Genomic DNA, 15,321 nt, shown 5'->3' on the forward strand with positions numbered 1-15,321 from the left:
TGCAGTCCGTTCCTAAATTCCCTATCTATTTAGACATATGGATCCCTCTTATCAATTCCTCTGGCAAATCCAGAGATCGTGTGAAGCAGTAACTGGGGCTCCAAAACGCTTGCTTGACGCCTGCTCAGCACCTGCCTTGGTCCACGATGGAGGGCAAACACCGCCCATATCCCAGTGATGTCATTTATGTGAGGCCCATGATGATTCCTGCCTGGGGCTCTCTGGGCTTCCAATAGCTGCTGAGGAGAAGCCTATACATTTTCCATTTGGACCTAAAAAATCTCTCGTGTTTTGGTGTCCCTATGACATTGAGTTAGAACCACTGAGCAGCCAGGGAAACTCCACTTGGCTATCCATACACCACTGACGGACAAGGAATTAAGTGGTTCCCGTTCTGTATCCCAACATGACCTTGGGAACTGGAGCAGAGACTTTTTCCTTTTGTTTGCTAAAAGTCGGGGCTGTTCACACAAGAAACGGGTGGCTTACACCTTCACACACGTGGGTGTGGGGGTGCAGCCTTCCTCCTTGTTCTTACCTTGCCTTCCATTATGGTCACCACATCAGGTAAGCCACCAATCACCTTGCCACGATCTGTAAGAGGAGGAACTGGGTTGAGCAGCATGGACAGGCCATTCCCGCAGGAGGCCTGCATGGCACCACGTGGCACCGTGTGGAAGCAGGGAGGGGTGTGCACACCCCAGGGAAAGGACATGATAGAAAAGTATAGGTATATCCACTGTGGAGGAAGAGACCAGAGGCCACGGGAATACAGACAAGGGGTAAATTACACTGTAAGGGGATGGGGTGACACTCCAGAAAATACAATGCCAGCCTGCTGGGGGGAGGAGGCCTCACAGCAGAAAGGAGGCAGGGAAGGCTGCATCCTGACTTGTCAGAAGGATGGGGTGTGGACATTTGGGGAGCAAGATCTCGCATGGTTGGGTGGGGGCAGGAAAGAGAAACAGGCCAGGCAAGGAGTGCGGTCAGGAGCAGGATGCACTCAAACCCGGACAGGAAGGATGCTGACTGTTCTCTGCTGCACAAAGTTAGTCCTGTGAGGTACCCTCCCTCTGCCCATCTAACGTGTACTTACTCTTCTCTGCAAATGCAGCTGCCCTGGAAATGACAGGGAAGAGAGAGGAGAGAATAAAGAGAGAGCACTGAGAAATGGAGCTGACAAAAGTGCCCCACACATTCCAGAGGTAGGCTAACGTGAGAGCAAAGAAAGAAGAAAATATGCTGGCTTCTCAGAATGCAGACCCTCCACCCCCACCCCCCAGGGCCAGAGGGGCCGTATCTATGCAGTCATCCCCCCATCCCTCTGTATCCAAGGGACACAGGCTCCAGGGCTGGCCCCAAAGACACAAAAACACGTCCCTTATATAAGTGACACAGTTTTTGCATGAAACCTGCGCACACCCTCCCACATGCTCTATGTCTTCTCTGGATTACTTGGAATGCCAATACAATGTAACTGCTATGAAAACAGTTGTTACATTGTATTGTTTAGGAAATGAGGACAAGAAAAAAGTCTATAGGTGTCCAGCACAGATGCAATTTTTTTTTTAAGTTCTTAGTCCTGTCTGCCTGGATTTGCAAGTACATAACCTGCAGATTGACTGTGTGTTCTTCCTGAAATCATCCTTGGCCATTTTGAGATGAGAAATGTGTCATCCAGAGGGAAGACGCAAGGAAGACTAATGTGCACCTCGAGGTTGTAGGAGGGGTCATTTTGCACCCAAGTCACCAAATGGTATTGGACACTTCAGGTATTTTTGAACTGAGTTTCTATCTTACTGGTCAACCACCCACTCAATGAAGGTACTAAATAACTTCATAAGGGCCAACAGCTGATCTCAGCTTTGGATACCCCGAGGCTCAGACTTGTTTGAGAATCTCAAACCATTCTTTGAGAAAGTTGATCTGTGTAACAGGTCACTGTGATTGTCACGTTTTCAGAAATTTGTCACTTTAATCATTTAAGGTACCCCAGGTTCCTAATGCCCCTAGAAAGTCAAGTCATAGGTGCGTTTCTAGTTCAGAAGAATGCCGGCTCTTCTGCTGCTGAATTACTTAAACTGCACTAAGATGTTCCCGTCCACAGCCAGAATGATTCCCCATCAACCAGACTCTCTCTGACAGAATAAAAACCAAACGTGTGCATCTTACTTGAGCTGCTGGAATTCTGCAAAGGCGTCGTCAAACGCTGGAAGGGAAAATTTCACAGTCAGTAAGTGCTTCAGACATTCAGTTCATGAAAACTGATAGTAACTGATAGTGAGTTTACAGAGCTAGCTTTCTCTGAATGAAAATTATAAAACCAGATGGATCATTTGCTGATCTCCTCTTCCCAGCACAAGGGGCAGGTGCCAACGCCTGCTTCTCCTACCTTGTCCAGACAGGTCGAGGGAGCGCTGGTGGTTGTCTTTGCCATCAAAGATCTCAAAAGTGTATTTCCCTTTGTCCTTCTCCGTGGGCTCACAGATCTGCAGCCATGCCATCTCCTCGCTCCCTCCAATCCTCATGTGCTCACTGGATGAAATCTTAGCATCTCTTTAAAAAAAAGTGACAGGGTCGTGTTCAGGTCACAGTGGCAGTCCTAACATTTCCATATGAGGAGGCCGCTCTTAAGCACTTGCTAATGTTAATAGTACAATAGATTTTTCTGGCTTTAACAAATTTACTAAGCATATCAGTAACTCAGACCTGACACCTCTTAAGATCAAATAATACTTAATTTTAAAGATACATTATCAATTAATATACACTTGTCACAGCATGATGGACTTCAAAACGCTCCGTACAGAATGGATCTTCCTCGCTGCATTAAACAATGGATGACGGTGTGGTCCAGCAATCCCACTGCTGGGTCTGTACAAAAAAGGGTTTAGAAGAGTGGACACACACGTGCCCAGCCACGTCTGCAGCAACACTTCTCACAACAGCCAGCCTGTGAGCCCACGTGTCCACTGAAGATGAGCTGATATGTGAACTGTGTTCTATCCATATGGTGGGATATTATTCAGCCTTAAAAGGGAAGGGAATTCTGGCACATTCTACAATATGCGTGAATCCTCAGGACGCTATGCTAAGTAAAATGAGCAGTGAGTAAGAGAACACTGTACGCTTCCAGCCCTGTGAGGTCCCTGGAGTTGTCACACTCAGAGTCAGAAAGAGGATGAGGAATGCCAGGGGAGGGGATGGCGGATTCGTGTTTAATGGGGACAGAGGTTCAGTTTTATAAATGGCCCACTCTGGATGTGGACAGTGATGGTGGCTGTACACTTACAAACGGCTACAGTGGTAAATTTTGTATACATGTACACTCCCACAACGTGTAAGGTTTGGGTAAAAATGAAGTCAGTGCCTCCTGACTCCACCACATCCACCACAGGCCAAGCTGACCCACTTACTGTAGACAAGAGATGACCTTGCAGAAGTTGCAGCACAGGCTCATGAGGTCAGCGTTTCAGGGCCACACAGGCTGGAACGCAGACCCCTTCTCTCATCACCAGCTCCACGGTGAGAGCTGGATGACTTCGGCCAGGTGGGGGGTTTGCAGAGCAAACCATGGCTTGTAAGCCTGGTCTGTAAGCAGCCATGGCTTAGCTGTGTTTCTTACCCCCGCCAACCTCCGTGTGCTCCCTGGCTCACCAGGTAAAAGATTTCTCCAGCCCTCCTCACCAAGACAGCCTCCTGCCTCATGTTCCATGGCCATATATCAAGCCCACAGTAAAAACACATTCTCTGGAGACAGAAGTAGCTCAGGTGGGTGACACTCATCTGTGTGTCCACAGACCACATTAACACAGAACACCAGAGTACCCACAGGGGTGAAGTTGGAGAAGAGTGGGGAGGAAACTGGGGCAGCTCCAAGAGAAGCCAAGAAGTGGGGCTGAAGGCCATCAGGTCAGAGCGCGTGAATGTGGACAGCAGAGCACTCCTAGCAGGAGGGCACATGGGATCCCGCGCTCTCAGGAAGGCAGAGCCCTGTGGGGGTCAGGGCCAGGAGGGCTGCCTGTGGCTTCTGTCCTGAGCTCCTGGAATTGGCTCCAGAGGACTCAGCCTCTCTGAACCTCTGTGTAAGGGACAAAGTAACGCCCACTTCACAGGGCTGTTCTAGGAATTCAGTGAGATGTGCCAATGCCTGGCACAGCCCACATCCAGAACTTGTTAGTTCACCCTCTTCTATCAGTGCCCCAGAAGCAAGGGGACAGGGAATCAAACTGCACAATCCCAAAAGGTCCCTCAGCCCAAGGGGGTCCGTTCTGCAAGTGACTGACCAGAGCCTGGTTAAGGGAGACCTGAGCAGCACAACCCTTTCCTTTGCCAGCTGTTTGTCTGCAGTCCACCCAGGCCACTAGGTGAGCAGGAGGGGTTATTCCCTCAAGACCCCATGACAGCAAGGTCAGCAGTCAGGAACCATGGGGCTTGAGAATGCCAAGTGCCCACAGTCCAGGCTGCCCCCCAGCAGGCCTGGCTCTTCCCTGCAGATAGCATGAGGCAGGTGTTACCCTGAGTGGCACCTGCACAACACCAGGCCTCCTGTTAGCTCACAGCAAGATCTCCATTACTAAAGTGATGGACAGGCCATTCCAGGACTCAGACCTCCCATCCCTACACACAAAGAAAAATCAGACTTCACACAGTGATTCTCGGTTCTGCAGAAAAGAAAAAAATCGTTCACTACAAATGCACTGTGTGATGGACTGGCCACTCCGTCCCCAATTCCAAACTGCCAAGAACAGTGAGAAGCCAAACAAATGGACATGGGCACCAGAAGAAAGGTCACAGCTTGGTTAAGGCAGCCTTCTTTGTCCCCAAAGGCACTTGAAGTCAATAGACAAATCAGCAAATCAGCAACCATAGACCTGTGGGGAGCTGAACCAGCTGTAATAGTTTATTGACAACACATAAGCCCTCCAAGAAAACAGCCAATCAACAAGCATACCAAGCCTCTCCGAGCACAGAAGCACGGTGCCCAGGACTGAGGCCTGGTCTTCCTGCCACCCTCTTTGTTGAGCTGTCCACACGAGGGTCAGGCTTGGCTCTTTACAGTTCACAGGGACACACACAGAAGCAGGTATCACCAATGATGCCGTTGGTGACTCTGATGCCAGAAGAGGAGTTTCTGTGAGTGGACTCGAGGATGAGGCCTGAGCTCTGTCCCCCACACTGCATCCCGCCCACAGTGACCAGGTGCTGCTTCAGGATTGTGATGTGCTCCCTGTCTTTCGAAAGGGGACGTTCAGCCACACCAGGAATCTGCCCTCTGCTCGGAAAGCTGTGTGACCAGCCCTGGCTCCTGAGAGCCAGCAGTGACTACACAGCCTGCTTACTTCCAGTACACCACGTGCTATGTGTGTCTGAGGGCTGGGGACGATGACCTCCATCAACTCAAGTCACTCTTCCTCCAGGAGCTAAATTATCCATGGATGGGCTGTGCCTATGCAGAGGTAGAAAGGCATTCAAACGTCTGCTGTGAGAGACGGAGGAAAGAAAGCAAGACTAAAATCCCTTCAGGAAAAGACAGATAAAAACAGACCAATCATCTTAAGCTGACACCCTGGAAATCAATATGGTGTTCCCCAGAAAACTGGATTGTTCTCCATACAACCCAGCTATACCACTCCTGGGCATGTAACAGAGACACCTGAACATCCATGTTTACAGTAGCACTATTCACAATACCTAAACTAATGTTAGGTAGCTAATGAGTGGATAAAGAAAATGTGGTACATGTACACAATGGGATATTACTCAGCCATAAAGAAGATTGAAATTACATTATTTGCAGGAAAATGGATGGAACCAGAGACCACTCTAAGTGAAATAAGGCAGATCCAAAAGACAAATGTTGTACATCTCAGGTGCAGAATCTAGACCTTAGAAAATGAATGAAAGGACTATAAACTGGGACTGTTTGGGGTGATGAAAGGAGAGGGCATAGGGGGTGAATATGATGGAACTATGAGCTCACTAAATTGTTTTTAAAGGCGGGATGGAAAAATAAGTAAAAAGAAAGATGGCGGATTTGAGCATGGCACATTGTGCACATGCATGAAAACACCAGTGTTTATACAATTAATTCACACTAACAGAAAGAGAAACCTTAAGCTGATAGACCACCAAGTTCCCACCTCATCAGCCACGCCACACACAGGTGCTCTAACACTTGAGTCATTCCCCAAGCCTTTCTGCTTTAGGTTATTTTTTAGATAGGGCTTTGCACTTTTGCCCAGGCTGGCCTTGGACTGAGATTCTCTTACCTCTGCCTCCCAACACAGCTGCCTGCACCACCACGCCCGAACTATACAGGATATTTTGATGAAACAAGTAGAACTAAAAGTGGTGGCTCATGCTTGTAACCCTAACTACATTGGAGGCAGAAATCAGGAGGATCAGAGTTTGAGACAAGCCTTGACAAAAAGTTAATGAGACCCCAATAAGCTAGGTATGGTAGCTCACGCCTGTCATCCCAACTCCACAGGAAGCATAAACAGAGGGTTGCAGGCCAGGCCAGCCCAGGCAAAAACACAAGACCCTGTTCAAAAAATAACTCAAGCAAAAAGGGCCGGGGGTGTGACTCTCCCTCTCTCCGGTAGCTCAAGGGTCCTCTGAGAATTCAGGGGATTTTGCTCAATCTCTACACTGATGTAAAATGTACTACCTGAGGACACAGGTGATGGTTTTGCTGGTTTTGTTTTTTCTTTTCTATGGAGACACAGAGAATTGCTTCAGTGACTGGGTCCCTTTGTGGTCAGTACTTTACCAACTGAGGTCTAGCCACGTCTGTGTGGTGGCCCAATTCCGCCCTGCACAGGAAAACAAAACCCTCTCTCTGGAGACCACTTTTGCTGAGTCCCTTCTGCTTCTAAATCACACAGAATAATTTCCAGCCCTTTCTGTGAGGTGGCACTGGCTACATTTCTTGACATACGACTCGACATTTTGGAACCGGAGAACAAACTTCCTTGCTTATGTTGGCAATTTGCAAAATTCTCCTCGCACCATATCGATCCTGTGTCTCCTGTGGACTGGCTTGACGTCAAAAGCCATCTCACATCTCAGCATTCATCCATTTTACTCTCCTTCCAGCTGCTGGTTGTAACTCGCTTCATAGTGAAAAACTGGAATTTCACCCAATGTCATGTTTTAGTGGTGGAAAATAAACCCATAATATAGTTCAATAGGTTGATATTGATATTATTCAGTAGTAAAATAATAAAATGAGCTAAAAGTCACATATTGTTTGCTTACCTATCGATTCAAGGTCTAAGGGTCATATTTGCTTATAAACGTTCTAAGAAAAATACCTGCTCTGTTGTATAACAAGTTACGTTTGGGAGGAGGAGATGTGGGCGTAGTGTAGTCTTATGAGTCTGGGATTTGCAGTGATATTTCCTTCCCTAGTGACCGCTCTGATCCAGCATTAAGGGTGGGTCAGACCTGTGGCCTTTGCCCTGTCTGTCTGTCATCAGCCCCCATCAGCCTTGCTGCTTCTGAGGCATTTGGGGACAGGGGCTCAGACGAGCTAGCATTCAGTTCGCCTCTTCACTCACTAGTTGTACAACTTCGTACAAAGCGACTCACATCTCTTGCACTAGGCCTCGGTGTGCACATGTGTGACTTGGAGGTGTCAATGTCCAAGTCATGGGGTGTTGACGAGGAATGATGTGCTCAGTGTTTAACTCAAAGTGGCTGCATGCCGGTGCTGACACAGAGCAAATCCACACACCTGTGCGCTCATGAAGGTGTGCACAGGCCCGAGCTTAATCTCTGCACCCCAGACCCAGCACACAGCACGGTCCTGTGAAAAGCCTGACAGTGTGAGGAAGGGCAGCCTGCCCTGGGCACAGCTTGTTCATGATGTAACATGAGACACACACAATGACCTGGAGTAGCCCACCACAAGACAAGCAGCCATAAGCCAGGAAGCAGAGAGAAGGGGGCGATGGATTTGATATCTCAGCCGGAAACAGGTTTACTCATTGCCTTAAAAACAAATCCTTATAACAATCACATCACAGAAATGACCAGAGTTTCGGTGCCCTGCCTTTAACACACACTCCTAACCAAGTCCTCAACGCCAACCTGTCGTGACTCCATCTGACACTGACACTGACGTCTCCAAAACACAGAATGCACGACGAGCCCAGATGCACTGGAGCCCGGATATGCATTATTTTATGTCCAAAGGTAACATCCAAGACAAATGCGTGGCACGTTAAAATGTGAACAGGGAAAAATCCAAGAACATATGTCCCCTTCAGAACTACAATTTAATCACAAATAGATTTGTCTAGACAAAATAATATTTTTAAAAATGAGATAATCATAACCACAACTTTCTGTCAAAGTATTCGCAGTGTGGCACTCTGGGGACAGTTCCCCGAGCAGCAGCAGATCTGGTTGTGACACCATTTACAATGGACCTGAAGATGCTGCCCTGGGGCCCTCAGGTTAGAGATGAGGTGGACAGAAAGGCAAAGCCCTGCTCTGCTGCCCCACCTCAGGCCCACCCTGGTCTGTGGATTGTCCTATAGGGATGGTGACCCTGACACAGAGAGGTCCCTCTCGCTGGCTGGTCTCAGCATGAGCCTGGAACACAGATCTGAAGAGCCAGACCAGAAGAGCCAGACCCCTGGGGGAGGAGCTGGCAGGATCTCCCCATGGGTGACTCATGGGGGCATCTCCTAGCATCTGTTTTAAGCAGTCAGTCCTGTCCCACAGGGAGAAGCATGACAGGGAGAAGCAAGCTGTTTACACAGCTTGGTCTTGACCCTTCTTCATTTTGATTACTGGGCTTGTTAGGGTCCTTGTCTTTTTACTCAATCTAGTGGGAACCTGTTGGCGGGAATCTGAGCCTGGTTTCTGAGCAGCAATTTGCTCACTCCCACATGAAACATGATACGAGCAGGGCCACCTCTGGTGCTCACCAGACTTGAGGAATTCGTCCCCAACACCTTTGAGCATTTTCTTTCTTGCTCTTTCACCCAGGCCCTCCCCGCTGCTGGTCAGCCATGCACAGCCAAAGGTTCTCTCAACTACTGGGAACTGCAAAGCCCCCAGGGCACGGAAGGAGCTGGGCATTTGCTGCTGAACGCCATGTATAGCCACGAGCCTGGCACGGCCACAGTCACTTGACCCCATACTTACTTGTGATACCAGTTGACTTTCATTTCCTCTGTGAAGTACTTCATGAAACACTGGAGTCTGATTCCTTCTGGGGTGCAGAGTATCTTCAGGGGAGAGGCAGATAATCCTGCAGAGGACAAAATGTGTCAGAACTTGGAGAATCATGTGTGCTGTGCTATCAGGAAAGCGGCCATGGCCAGACAGTGTAGGCGTGTCCATCTGCACAGGCATCCTTGTGTTCTTGTGCCTCCTTCTCTGCCACCTGCATTCATTAAACAAGCGTTTGTCACACCAGAACACTTTGAAGAGCCCTTGCTGAATACCAGGAAAGACACATCATTTTTGAACAGAAACTGTCTGCCCCTTAGCAGCCTGGTTTAAATGACAGGTGAAATAATGTAAATTACAATGTAGCATGGAAAATGCCATATTAACTGATCAGATCTTAAGCACTGAAGAAAAGGGAGATGAGGAGTTAGCAGAGTTGAATGCAATGGTACACGCCTGTAAGCCCAGCACTCAGGCTGAGGCAGGAGGATTGCAGGTTCCAGGCCAGCCTGGGCTACAAAGTGAGATCCTGTCTCAAAAAACCAAGGGCTAAAGCTAACCAAAAGATGCAAGAGAAAGACCAAAATTAATAAAATCAGCGATCGAAAAGGGGATATCATAACAAATATCAATGCAATCCAGATGATCATTATGGAATACTTTGAAAACTTAGATTCTAACAAACTGGAAAAGCGAGAAGTAAATAGATTTCTAGATGCATCTGACCTACCAAAATTGAACCAAGAGGATGTAAACCACTCAAATAGACCTAGAACAAACAATGAGAATGAAGCTGTAATAAATAGTCTACCAGACCTTCCAGGAAAAACCAACACCAACACCCCTCAAACTAGTCCATGAAAAAAGGAAAGGAATGCTACCAAGCTCATTCTGTGTGACAGTTTCCCACTGATCCCAAAATCAGACAAAGACACAACAATAAAAGAAAATTCTAGACCAATTCCCTTGATGAACACAGACCCAACACCTCTCAGAATACTGGCAAACAGAATTCAACAGCACATAAAACGGATCACACACCATGACCAAGTTGGTTTTATTCGAGCGATGAAAGTGTAACACAGCACATCCACTGAACCCAAGTCAAAAAACACAACCATCTCCATTGCTGCAGGATAAACCTTTGACAAAATTCAACCTCTTTTCATGACAAAAGCTCTGAAGAAACTAGGAACAGAAGACACAGTCCTCAACATAATTAAGGCTATGAGACACCTACAGTGAACGTCATACCAAACGGGGAAAAACTGAAACCATTTCCTCTACAGTCAGAAAGAGACCAGGGCCTCCACACTCCCACTCTTACTCAACACGAGGATGCTACGGGTTGCACAAGAAGGTGAAGGTGCTTAGTAACACTGAACTAAATACTTAAGACGCAAAATTTGTGTTTTCCCCCACAATGAAAAAGTAAATTAAAAAAAAAAATAAGTAACAGGCTTTGTGGTCACTTTTGTTGAGGGCAGTCAGTAAAGACTGCACAGCCCAGTCCCCAGCTTGACTCCCCAAACTTCTGCTTTCTCCATCTTGAAAGTCAGCTTTGAAAGGTGCAGAAGTTTCAGCAATGTACACACAGGAAACGCACCTCGTACGTGGCCTGGTGCAGGTGTGCCCAGCTTAGTTGTGTATTTAATAGCTGGCACCCATAGCATTACAGAACTTCAGGTCTGTGTGTGAACTTGGCTCTCGTCCAGCCCAAGTCCCTCCCTATGTGGACGGAGGCAGAGCAACTCCAACTACACCTGCGTCCGTAGTTATGAGCAACGAACTTGCCTGAGAGCTAAGCTTGTCCTTTGACCTTTGGACCACGAAGAGTAAGCCACTTTGTCCCGTGGCCCCAGGCCTGTGAAGCACCATCTGCTCTGTCATCGCACCACAGCCACTGGGGATGCTCTGGGTGGGATGCAGTGTCCAGAGGGTGGAGCCTGAAAAGCTAAAGTGAGGCTCCCATTTTTACCCGAGATCCCAGCTGGTCCTGATATTCAGACAAAACACTGGGGGTCCAAAAGAGGAACTGATTGTTCCCAAAGGTGAAAAATGCACAGGCTGTTGGTCTTAGAAACAAGAGGACACACTTCCCCATTCCCAGTAGTCAGAGAAGGGAAATTAGGTTTTAAAGCCAAAACAGAAAATGAGCAAATGCTTGTGCTTCAAAAAACACAAGAGAGCTGTGTGACAGCTCTTTTCTGCACTGACCTCTACGGTGACACTCGCTACATCAACCTGCCATGCCCTGGCTGCTGCATGGACCTCAGTGTGTGACCCTGGATGCCTCCCTGGGGTGTAGCTGGGAACCTCTCAGCAAGGCAGATACCCACTCCGGCAGCCTGGTGTGTGACATAGCCTTCCCAACCAACAGTCACTCAGCTGTCAGTGCACCACACACCAGGACTGGGTGCGCCTTGCCTTCCAATGTCTCAAGAAATGAGGCAAGCTCAACCGCATCCATGTCCATCACAAGCTAGACCAAAGTGAGGATCCTGAAAGCCTGTAGAGCCACTGTGAGAGGTGACAGGAGCCCATCAAAAGCCTACACAGAGCCAGCTGCCAGACTTAAGGCTTATGAACAGGGGCCATGACGCTGTAAGCAACCAAAAGAGGTTTGTGGAGAAAACAACAAGGATGACACCTGGAATGTTCCCAGGACAGCTGTAAATCGGCAAGGCTTTGTGAACTGTGGGCAGTGCCTCCATGGGAAAGAGGCTCAGCCAAGCAAATAGACAGGTTGAGTGTCTGTGTGTGCAAGAGAGCGAGTATGCACGAGTGGTAGGGGTGTGAGTGTGTGTGCATGTGCACCTATGCATGTGATCTGTGTGTGAGAGTGAGTGTGCATGAATTGTTTGGGGTATGAGTTGTGTGTTGAATGTGTGAGTCATTTGTGAACACGAGTTGTGTGTGCATTTGTACATATGAGTTGTGCATGCAAGAGTGTGTGTGTGTGTATGTGTGTGTCTCAGAGGAGACTGAAACAGCAACCATGGCTATTCCTCTAGCACACAGGTGGTGACAACCACACAGGATTTCACAGAACAAATGACTTCCAGCTTGAATGGAGCAGGCGCCTGGGGGTTAGCCTTATGTGTAGTAGGGCCCCCCCACCCACAGGAGGCTTGTTCCTGGGTCCCAAAGACTCCACTGCACCCTGCAAATGGGTCACTGAGGGGACACCCAACAGCATCAGGGAGGGCTGGGGCCAGGAGGGTAAGAGCCAGGCTCCTTTTCCTCTGAAATGTCACACAATGACTCCAGCAGAGCACATGAGCTCTAGGAAAGTCAAGGTGTCTAGTGATGGGGGGACTTCTGTGCCTGAGCTCTCCACCCTATCTAACTCCCTATATAATGCCATCCGTCCAGTGACGCCTGACTTGATTGATAGGGAGCATGAAAACCCCACCATCTTCACTGTCTGGTACCTTTCAGTGCCCTGGACTTGCTGTCAAGACATGGTGCTGCCTACTGTGAACTATGTCACACAGAGTAACTCCACAGCGTGCAAGAGCAAAGCTGCTCTGCAAAGGGCATGACTTACCTTCCCAGAGTGGTGCGCACACCCACAATAGTACATGACCCACTGATAGCCAGTCATAATAAAACCCATTCAAAATGGGTTTGACTGAACAAAAGTGGACTGTCCACCTCGCAGAGCTGTTTTGAGAAAGCAATGAAAAGTAAGCAGACCCTGATTTTCTCAAGAATGCCAGAGAGGCTTTGGGGGTCCTGGTGCTGCTGGCTCAGCACCCACAAGTGACCACTGCCTGCCTCGGCCTTGGTTGCTTCATCAGAAAGCATGAATTTTCCAATAGAAGTATGTACCTGTTAGCAGATCCCACTTTACAGAGATGAGCTATTATTATTGAGTTATAATCAAGATCTTTGCTCTTATCGTTTCCATGGAAGGTCAAATGGAGAGAGAATGTAGTTGCAAAGGTAAAAATAGTTTAATGATTATGACACAAAGTCAGAGTTTTAAAAATTCATTATTGCTTTCAACATTTGAAATAAAGACACCAAATGCAATTTTGGACACCACCCCAATGAACCAAAGATTCAAGATTGGTTCAAGATTCAATTCAAGATTGAAGCAGTGACTGCAGGGCAAGGGCAGACTGAGTTTTAAAGAAAAAGACGGGCTGTGGCTGTGACATGCCAAGCTCTGAAGAAAGCATCGCAGAGGCTGTGGGTGACTGTCCTCCTGCAGCCGTCAGCCCAAGGTCCTTGGACACCATCCAGCCCAGAACCTGGCACAGGCCGTGCACTGCAGCCTTTGGCTCTCCTTTGAGGGGTGAATGCCTTCCCCATGAAATGGAGATTTTAATCACCAAACGATTCGATAACCAGAGGGCATTTACTCACCACAGACTCGACTCATTGCCAAGACCATATCCTCGTGCACTAGAAGGGAAGGAAAAAGTTCTATCATGAGGTATAACTTTAACAGGAAGCAGCATTTTCAGTGCTTAATTAAGTTAACATAGAAAATTGTGACACTCATTTGAAAAATGAGTCATTAAAATGGTGGTATCTGTCCATAAAAGGTTATGTGTGCAACAAATCCTTGCCGCCATTCACTTGTTAAATGTGGACAAAGGTTTACTCAGCAGACATCTACCTGTGCACTGAAGTGAATCACTTCATCCAGGCTTCTGTCATTTTAATTGCATTAGTCACAGGACAAAGCTTGGCTTCTGATGAGGGATTGAAATGATGTCTCACGTAAGCCAAGATAGTATCATGCATTATTCTAACATTGAGACAGCTTCTTACGGCAACCCAAGTGCAGTGTGTTTTCTCCCATCTCTCATCCCGTGGGCAAAACGGATTTCCATCCAGTGGGATAAAGAAGATTGCCTTTACCTTTGCCAGCTATTTCAAGGACAGATACATCTTGACCTCTGTCATCTTTCAAGGTTGCCTTGTATTCACCATGGTCTTTCTTGGACAACTACAAGTAAAACACATCCCATATTTATGTAAAATCAGTACTGTGAAACAAAATGCCGTAAGTACTAACACATTTTCCTTACAAACCATGGGAATTTGGGTACAAAGTGGAAGACAATGCAGAATCAGCAAATTATTTGGTAGGGCTATCTTCCTTGTGTCTTTCATCTTATACTTGGTACACCATACCTTTGGTATGAGCAGTTGACAGACCCCCTTCTCCAGGTTTGGTGGGGTCTCAGTTTCATACAGCACATCATCCTTGAGCCATTTGAAAACCGTTTCTTTCTTGGTATTTGCAACCTACAAAACAGAAATCCTAAGCAGGTTATATGGAACACTCTGGTTCACAAAGGTACAAACCACAGCCCTAAAAACATTTAGGGTATAAACCACGCCCTAAAAAATACACCAATTTTCATTCCAGATGGTCACAGGCGGAGGTTCGTGGAAAAGCTGTCACTTCTAAAAGTGACAAATCACAAGGAGGACAGATGACCCTCATCTTTCTGGCCATGAAATTAGATGGTGTAAGAATCTTTTGGTTACGATGAAATGCCACTAATAAGGACAAGTTGTAATCAATACACTTTGATTTATAAATAATATAAACTTCTTAAAAGTCTATAAAAGTGCCTAGTGACTATTCTTTGGCAAAGTGACAGACCGTCCAGGGATAATGAAAACAGAGAGGACATTCCTTTGCAGAGTCCCACACAACTCCGTCTCTGGCTTCAGCTTCACCAGAAGCTAAATTTTGCAGAGCTTCAGGTAATTAAGCATTGTGACTCTCATGCTCCACCCAGCATGTCTTGTGGAGGAGAAAGCATTTGCTTCTGTGTGGTGGGGCGTAAGGCTCATACTGGACACCAGGAGGCTGACGGTCCTGCTGCACCCCATGAAGTGATGTCAAGGTAGAAATGACAAGTGGTTTCATGGTGTGACTGACTCTGATAGAGGAGGGCTATGTGTTTAATTTGTACACTACAGCGGTGTAATCGGTGGCCGTGGATATAATCCCGTAAAGCGGGGATTATGCCTTAGTCACCCTTGTCCCCCAGTGGGGAGCCTGCCTGGAACAGAGAAGTCATCCCGTAATGACTGAGGAACAGGTGGAGGAGATGCACATGCTGGCCTGGGAGTAAGGCTTCTCAACCAGCAAGAGTGACC

At 47.5% G+C, this 15,321-nt stretch overlaps 1 protein-coding gene across 2 annotated transcripts in view; it reads right to left on the reverse strand.

Annotated features, from left to right (window-relative positions):
* Myom2 (myomesin 2) overlaps positions 1-15,321 on the reverse strand; it is an 81,294-nt gene that overhangs the window by 1,291 nt on the left and 64,682 nt on the right. For both annotated transcript variants that reach the window (XM_074055301.1, XM_074055302.1), the window contains exons 29-36: positions 14,341-14,454; positions 14,065-14,152; positions 13,564-13,602; positions 9,163-9,268; positions 2,393-2,556; positions 2,173-2,209; positions 1,097-1,119; positions 539-594 (exon numbers count right to left, since the gene is read on the reverse strand). In XM_074055301.1, coding sequence (XP_073911402.1) covers positions 539-594; positions 1,097-1,119; positions 2,173-2,209; positions 2,393-2,556; positions 9,163-9,268; positions 13,564-13,602; positions 14,065-14,152; positions 14,341-14,454 — 627 coding nt within the window. The remainder of the gene's footprint in view (positions 1-538; positions 595-1,096; positions 1,120-2,172; positions 2,210-2,392; positions 2,557-9,162; positions 9,269-13,563; positions 13,603-14,064; positions 14,153-14,340; positions 14,455-15,321) is intronic.

This window comes from Castor canadensis, chromosome 14, assembly GCF_047511655.1.
Source record: "Castor canadensis chromosome 14, mCasCan1.hap1v2, whole genome shotgun sequence".
NCBI classification, from domain to species: Eukaryota; Metazoa; Chordata; class Mammalia; order Rodentia; family Castoridae; genus Castor; species Castor canadensis.